The following is an 8,969-nucleotide window of genomic DNA, read 5'->3' on the forward strand; positions in this document are numbered from 1 at the left end:
AGAATACGGAAGACGGAATGGCGGAAGTACTTGCAAGGCGATCATTTGTGTTTATAAAGCATATACATTTGTATTTTTTTAAGAAAATGACCGATCGTTTCGCTAGATAAGACCCTTATTCCTCATCTTGTTTCATTTAAAGCCCTTTGAAGCTGCACTAAAACTAATTTTGACCTTCAACCGTTTGGAGTCCATTGAAGTTCACTATAAGGAGAGTAATCCTGGAATGTTTTCATCAAAAACCTTAATTTCTTTTTGACAGAAGAAAGAAGGACATGGATGACATGGGAGTGAGTTAATTATCAGGAAATTTTTATTTGAAAGTGGACTAATCCTTTAAAAGAAATTAATGCTTTAAACTTAATCTGTAATTTTCCAGTTGATCAGGATAATGTGGAAACATATTAGGGTAACAATTTACAATAAGGTTTCATAACTAATTTAGAATTAATACTTAATCTTAATTTTTAATTTCAATATTTACTAATACATAATTAAAATTAAAAGTTGTATTTGTTAACATTAGTTAATGCACAGTGAACTAACATGAGCAAACAATGAACAACTGTATTTTTATTAACTAACATTAACAAAGATTAATAAATACTGTAACTAATGTATTGCTCATTGTTAGTTTGTGTTAGTTAATACATTACCTAATGTTAACAAATGAAACCTTATTGTAAAGTGTTACCCATATTAGGTTAAAAGTAAACGATAAGAGAAAGTTAATTGCATGACATATAAATTAAGTCATTATACAGATTACAACACCCCAGAACAATGAAAACCACACGTTGTTAAAGAAAATAATAATAATATTGATACAGACTGATAATTCACTGACAATACTGATGTTATCAAAATGCTAGGAAACATTTCATGCAAATATGTAATCATATGTATTAACACTGAGAACAGTTATATTGCAGGATATCGACAAAAACATTTAGCCTCATGTGGCACACAGTACGAGTAATATTCAGTCATTTTTCACATTGCTTTTTCTCACACAACCAGTAGACAAATTAATAAAAGACCTGTCAACAAACAATCCTGAGAGTCAAGACTGGAAGAAATACCGTTTTTGCAAGTTAACAAAAGACAATTGCACAGGTTAAATTCAGTAACACTTTGGGTTATCACCAAATGTATACTCTATTTTCCATCACAGTTTATTACTGGTAAATTTCTAGTACATTCATTTTCTTTTTTTTAATTTGCTCTGAGCCTAACTATTCTTGGTGACATAGACAAATATTATTTATTCTGTCATTCCTTTCTGTATAGACAATTATCCCCAAAGGTCAAACCGGTGGTGTTTGGGACCATGTTTGTAAAATAAATCTACTGTATCTAAAACTATGTACCATACATGATCCAGTGACACAACGTTGTTAAACATTGGGGAAATATTTTTGTCAATGTCGTAGTGTCATTTTATATAATGACTCTGACACAGTGTTGATTTAAAGTGGGTTACAACCATACAATATAATATCATATTTTTAGTATAATGTGCTACAATAGATGTCTACTTTGTAACATAAGCCAAGGATATCTTATAGGACAATGATCATTACTAATTGCTCCTATTTTAGTTCTACACAATAATGACCGTGACACTTTTAAACTATATTGTTTGGGCTAAATTGTTCTTTTGCCTGTCTAACAACAGTCTGTCTTCACCTTGAGTTTATAGTAGAATGAAAGTGCAGCCTTTGGTGTTTCTGTAAAACTGTGATCATAGAAACTAGTGACATTAGTGGACTTTTTTGCATTTTTACCTTGTTTCCTTTTCGCAGTCATTTGTTGTCTTAAAAACAGAACTCTTCATTTCATTCCTCTTCGAAGCATCTGATTGGCTGCGATGAGCATGACGCTGATGATAAATGCAATGGCGAAGGCACAAATCAAGCTCTTGCGCACACAGGTGTGCTTGACTTGTTGCATGGGACTTGCTTTGAGGACAAGTTGAAGAAAAAACGGAAGAGAAAAGATTATTATACATATCATTGGGCTTTTTCAACAGACATATATACAACATCAGTCCTTTAATCTGATTGGTGATACAGTCCAAAAACTCTTGGACTTATCACTGTTTGTATCACTCCACTTGAATTCTGTCTATTAGTAGTAGAAACTTGTCAGTGCCTCTTTCTGTAGGTTTCATAGTTTCACCAGTAGGTGGCAACAAGTGACTGTTTTTGAAAGTGAGTCAATGAATCTGTCGCTGTGTCCGAAATCTCATACTGTATAGTAGCTACATTTGGTTCGAAACTTACTTCATGACCATTAAAAAAAGTATGTTCTATATATGAATATGGGTAGTATGAATGAAATTTGGATGTACTATATCCGCCATTTTATCACAGTCATATGACTTACAGTTGGGTCGCTCCACCGCCATTCACAAATCCTCTCCTGTGGCCTCATGGGATAGTAAAGTGTTTATCAAATACGCACTTCAGAATCTCGACAGAAGTAGTAGGTCATCCGGGTCCTTTTTGCTTACTATGGGCAAAAAGGACCCTACTACTGAATACTATGGCCCCTATCATACACCTGGTGCAATGCGGTGCCAGGTGCGACACAAGTGGTTTTTGCTAGTTTCAGCCAGACGCAATTATCATTTTCACATCCTGCGCCACGTTGTTTAAATAGCAAATGCATTTGTGCGCCCATGGGCGTGCTGGTCTGAAAACGAGGTGTGCTCAGGCACATTGTTGGCGCATTGCTATTTTGAAGCAACTGAAATAGACTGCGCCACTGACCATCTGAAACCTGGTCTAAACTCAATGGCGCAATATTTTTTTTTTGTTATTTAAAAGAGCGCGTTAGTAACATGCGCCTATAGGCGTGCATACACTCTGCTTATTACACGCACAGGGATGTGCAGCAGCACACAAACATGCCAAATATTAAAAATAAAAGAATTACAATGTAAAAGATTATTATTGTGTGCATAAAGATAAAAATGCTTTGGTGGAATTCGGCTTGTCCCATAGATGGTCTGCTTGCACGCTTTAACCTCGCGCATGAGCAGATCCGTTTCTTCGCTAGAGAAGCGTTCAGTTTTTCGGCTTGCAAATTCTGCCATGTAAACAGCGAATCTGCCATGGCGCGAGCGCAACTGTCTTTTAAAGGGAATGGGAGATGAGACTCTGGTTTATTGCACGTTACCCCCAAAACACACCCATTACTAATTAAGAGAATAGGGACAACCCTTTTAGACTATGCGTGTGTGTGAGTCCAAAGCCATGTAATGGGGAGGGTTGGGGAAAGACCTGGCAACATACCCTGTAAAAATCATTGCCAAGAAAATTCATGAACAGTCTCTCGCGTATGGCAAGAGATGGCCATAGAATCGCCAAGAACTGGATATGACTGAAATGATTATATATTTACATGGCAGAAATAATAAGAGTAGTATTCTAGTATGCTAATCTGAATTCAGCCCCCGTCTTTATGAGTGAGTCATTGAATCATTCATTCAACAACAATCTACTCAAGCATTTCATTTAAGAAAAAAAAACTTGTTTATTAAGCTGTTGTATAAAAGTACCCACATTTGAATTGTACTGTAATTTTCTGGCTGCTGTGGTGAACTTTATATTTCTCAACTTTTTCTTCAAGTGGGTTTTAGTTTTTTTTTTTTCCCCTTCATTTAGATATGAGTATAAGCTTATTGCAAAAAAAAGGAATAAACACTTACCAGTTGCTGGCTTTCAATAAAAATATATTTTGTACCAAAGAGTATGAGTTCTCAATTGCAGATACACTCAAGTTCATTTGCAGATACACTCCCCACAGTCCTTCTTCAAAAAGATTCATGAGCTTCTTTATTTCCCCAGAACTATCAACAGAATATATTTCAACTAAAAATAGACCGTTTTTCTACACTGCAGCAATGGCCTCTGTGTCTTGGGTTTTTAATGGAGTTGACAGACAATTTTGATTGACATGATAATGCCCAGACACTTCATAATGAAACGGATGCGTGGGTGCACACAGGGAGCGCATATGCTAGAGTCAGTCAAGGTCAGTGTATCATGTTTGCCACAGTTTTGTTATGAATTTTTTCCTTTTCTTTTGAGAATTGTTAGTATATAAAGACTTACTGTCAATATCTACTTGGCACTCGGGGCTGTTTAAATGACTCTCCTCTGTCATGATGATGTTCTCGATGTCTTTCATAGTCAAATGGTCACAGAAGGTGTCATACAGGAGTCTCTTCAGCTCATCCACAGTCAGCTTTTGCATGTCACACTAATGACACAAGGAAAAAGGAGAGTAAAATTGACCTTTTCATTAAAGTAACAATGTTCAAAATGTCGAATTCTCCTGTAAATGATTATATAACCACTATAAATGATCAGCGGCTAATGCACCAATGAGTTATACTAAATAGCACATTTAAGAGAATATTGCCTTTTAATGGACTGAAGCAGCACTTTCAACTTTAATTTTAATTCAGTGCTATTACTACCAAAGGAATGTCAGCAAGTTAATTGCAGAGTGTGAATAATGTATGAATAATCTTCTTTTCCACCAGTAATCATCCACCAGTCACAGAACAATGGGACAAAGTAAAGCTGAAGCCAGACAGAACTAATCATTGAGACTATGGGGGAAATAATTGAGCTTATTTCAAAGAAAACCTCCACACCTTCCAGAATATGGAGTCAAACTCGGCTCCGTGGAACCTGTCAGGCATACCAGCTGAAGACAGTTTTGGTCCGAGAAGCGCTACGAACTCTTCAAAGTCAACCTGACCGTCGCCTGCAAAATAAAAGATATGAAAACACAGACCAGCTTCACTGTAACCTTTTTTTTGCGGGAGATTGTAATCTTACGCTGATCCAGCAGAACAGTCAGACTCTAATCTTTGAATCGTTATCAGAAACATCAGGTCTTTGTTCAATGATTCACTCTAACCATTACAATATTGAATTGTTTTGCTCTTGCTGTGGTTTTATATTGAATTTGCAATTCCGCCATACCTCTCTGATTAATGTTCCCATATCAGTGCTTAGATCTAATCAAAACAAGACAAATTAATAGTGATCCAGAGAATATCACATCATTTAGCAAAGGATGGTATGTGCTGAAATGTGCAGAACTGAAATGTGTCCAAAACATGAAATGTTTGTGAGGGCTGATATACCATCCATGTCCAGTCTCTGAATGATCACCTCCAGCTCCACTTCATTTGGCATGTAACCAAGAGACCGCATGGCCACTCCCAGCTCCTGTTTTGAGATGAATCCATTCCCATCACGGTCAAACACCTTGAAGGCTTCACGGATCTCTGCAGATGTGAGTGATACATTGCCATATCACAACATACAATGCTGTAAACTTTTTGAATGATTCTAATATTAACATTAGCCTTAAAGGGATAGTTCTTCCAAAGTCTGTCATCATTTACTCGCCCTCAAGTTGTTCCAAACCTGTATGAATTTCTTTGTTCTGATATTTTGAAGAATGTTTGTAACCAAACAGTTGTGGGGCACCACTGACTTCCACAGTTTGAAAAAAAAAAAAATACTATGGAAGTCAATATTGCCCCACAGCTATTTGGTTACAAACATTCTTCAAAATATCAGAACAAAAAAATTCATACAGGTTTGGAACAACTTGAGGGTGAATAAATGTTGACAGAATTTTCATTTTTGGGTGAACTATCCCTTTAAGTATATCAGTATGCCTGATTGGAAAGTTGGACCACTTCCTCTGAATCAATTACAGTGGGAAAAAATTGGACAAATAAGTGCCATGATTGATTGTCCTTTAAATATCAGGAGACAATCAAATAAAACATTACTAATAACTGTCATTAAAAGTCACTTATAATTGTCACAAGGAAATTCTGAAAATATTTTCATTTGCCATATGACATAATCATAGTGGATGTTAGATATATTATATGTGATATAATGTAAGTAAATTATTGTGAGAGTCTGTTAACATATTAAATAAAGGAAACACTTATCATCACACGTTTATGAACTAACACAACACAACAGACTATAATATAGCTAAAGCAGACATGAGATTAGATATGGTATCTGATATTCTCATATTCTATCCTGTCTCTTTTCATAAATTAAAAAAAGAAAATGCTTCCCAACATCACTATATATAATCAAGGAAACATTAAGAGGCAGGCCCCTATCTCTTAGGAACTCATTAAGTGTCAGCTAGGTCTGCATATCACATGCATGCACATATTGGAAGGCTGTACACAGAAACAATATGCATAAAATCACACAAAATGTGTTTTCTTGAAATCACTTGGATGGACAGAATGGAAAAATGGAATGGTTTGTTAATTGCTTTTATATGATGTGAGCATCTATCAAAATGATTAGTAATTTGCAATTTATTAAATGTGACTGTCAAAAGATTCAGTATTATTTGTAATTGCTGAATGTCATACAAGTGTTAAAACATTTGCGACATTTTTTAGATATGAACGCCCACCTTCACCCTTCATATCGCAAGCTTTGAACTCCACTATAGATTTAATCTGATTGCGTTTGTTCATACGCAAAACCACAATCTAAATGTAAATATGTACAGTTCTTTCAAAATATTTTGTCGTCGCAAACTAGTAGCGTATACATAAAAAAAAAAATCAGTAGCGTGTAGGAAAAAACAAGCACTTTCTTTATTGTGGGCAGTAAAGGCTGCCGCAGGGCGCTCTCCATGGTACTGAAACCCACATTCACAAAGTACTGGCAGCACTATCGCCACAGATAACGTTTCCCTTCAACTTAAAATGAAATATCACTCACCCTCCACTTCATCCTCAGGGAGGCTGACGGGAGCCTTGTAGGAGAGGATATCTGGAATAGAGCAAAGTCCCCTGTACATGAACCTGGAAGTCACAGCACGCACTGGCATTTCTGCGAAGGCAAACCAACGCTTGTATCCTGATCTTCATAAAGCACCTGTAGTTCGGCCACTGCAACTTTACTACAGAGCGCTTTCTGGAAGCTCAAAGCCAACAATCAAAACGCGTGTCTGATTCATCTTCTTCCTGTCTTTTTGTGGTCCAGGTGCGATTAGTCACTCTGCACACATGCAGAAATGATCATTCATTCGATCGATTGCGGATTGCTTTGCATCAGGTGCAAAAACTATTGCCATATGATTTCACGAAATCAAACATTCAAGTATTGCCATTCAGACGGAGCTTGTATGGTACAGGTACGCGTATATTGCTGGAAATGGCCCCGTATTCTGTACATCTTCAACTGGGTTTGAAGGATAAACGTAGAGCATCCCAACGCCTGTTCAAAAACAACGTGTTGTCGTTTCTCCTTGAGATTACGGTGGCTCCATTAGCTTATGTAATTGCAGGGTATAAATGTACACGATGTACACAAAAACCTCCGTTCGAGTGCAAAAAAACCGAACTGTGTCACATTATACTAATGCGCATTACCTCCTGGGCATCACCGCCTCCCTTACGCGCTTGATGCAATCCTACAGGTAGTCGAACGGTCTCGAGTTGTACAAATCAGAATATATTGAAGCATTCCAATCACCGAGATTTCTAACATTTGAATCATTTTTGTCCATTAGGTATATCGGATGAAATGTGGCATGTACTTAAGTAGGCTAAATAACACATAAGCACACGAGAAATAGGGATCCTCCATTACACAATGAGAAATAACGTGCTCATTTACTAATAGAAATTACTGATGGCAGTTGATTTGCGGAAGCTCGAGATGCTAAACAAAAATCCAAGAAATCTCTGCGCAGATGTGTCCTTGGTGAGGTCTGATCCACGAATGCGCGAGCGCCTGATGCATGTCCCTACAGCCAAAGTCACTTGCCTAGCCTACTATAGATGCGCGCGCTCAAAAGCGCTTAGATACCAAAGCCCACTTTCAATCAAATTCTTTCGATTTCTCCAAAAATCTTTTATCTTTATTTCTGTTGTTTGTCGTTAACTCATTGAGTGTGTAGTCTACTAGAGTCAGTGTTTATTCAGGGTTTCTATATGCTGAGTATGGGGCTTTGTCATTTAATAAGGTATTGTATGCTATTAATATACACTTTATAATACATTTTGAAATGTTACGTGTACTTGGTGTAATTTATATGAAGAAACTCGTAAAATAATACTGTATTAAACTATAAAAAGGTTCCAATAGTCTCAGCCTCAGTTGCGTGTTTTTTAACGACTGTATATTTTAAAACGCGATAGGTAAAAATTATTGTGTCTATTTTGGCTTTCCGTACTCCAACTGCATACAGGTGAGTGTAGACTATTATTACTTTTTCTCAGCGGTCTGTTAAGCTTTGTTTAGATATCAGATAAATGAGATAAATATAGTTGAGATAAAATTAGTTGAATTTGCCAACTTATATTCTGCTTTGTCTCGATAATTTGCATCTGAATGAAGCAAGATCAACAAAGTTTGGTACAAGTTTGGTACAACAGACCTTTTGACATTTCTTCAGTGTTGTCTTCAATTAATGAAATTAGCTTTCACTCTGAGGCAGAATAAAGGACCAGAAGTTATAAAAATAGTTAAAATGTTACTTGCAAAACTACACTTGATTTATAGACTAGAATAGAACTGCAGCTCTGAATGATTTCAGTTGAGGAAAAATATTAGGCCCATTTGTAGCGCTGCCCTTGACACGTGGTGTATTTCTTTTCTATTAGAAGATGTGTGTTTGTGTATCATCACTTGAAATCCAGCCTTTTAAATTAAGAGAAATGCTGCACAAGTCATCTTTTCTGTGTATATATGAAGGTTGTTTTGCATGTGTTGAGGGCTTGCAGCAGCTCATTATTCTGGTTCAGAATGTGCTGCCCTGTCTAGGCTTTCAGCTTGTGGTGTTTCACTGTTTGACAGCTTGTCTCAGCACTGGTCTCTCTCTATTGCACCTGAATCTTTTCCCATGTCTCTCACATGTCTGTCTGACAACTGCCATCATTAAGT

At 36.6% G+C, this 8,969-nt stretch overlaps 1 protein-coding gene across 1 annotated transcript; it reads right to left on the reverse strand.

Annotated features, from left to right (window-relative positions):
- Positions 1-420: 420 nt before the first annotated feature.
- Positions 421-7,835, reverse strand: cabp7b (calcium binding protein 7b). Its single transcript, XM_051893320.1, has 5 exons — positions 6,801-7,835; positions 5,168-5,311; positions 4,670-4,782; positions 4,122-4,269; positions 421-1,961 (listed from the first exon to the last, which is right to left on the reverse strand). The coding sequence occupies exons 1-5, from the start codon at positions 6,907-6,909 to the stop codon at positions 1,834-1,836; spliced, it is 642 nt and encodes a 213-aa protein (XP_051749280.1). The 5' UTR covers positions 6,910-7,835; the 3' UTR covers positions 421-1,833.
- Positions 7,836-8,969: the final 1,134 nt, after the last annotated feature.

Source organism: Ctenopharyngodon idella, chromosome 5 (assembly GCF_019924925.1).
Source record: "Ctenopharyngodon idella isolate HZGC_01 chromosome 5, HZGC01, whole genome shotgun sequence".
Lineage (NCBI taxonomy): Eukaryota > Metazoa > Chordata > Actinopteri > Cypriniformes > Xenocyprididae > Ctenopharyngodon > Ctenopharyngodon idella.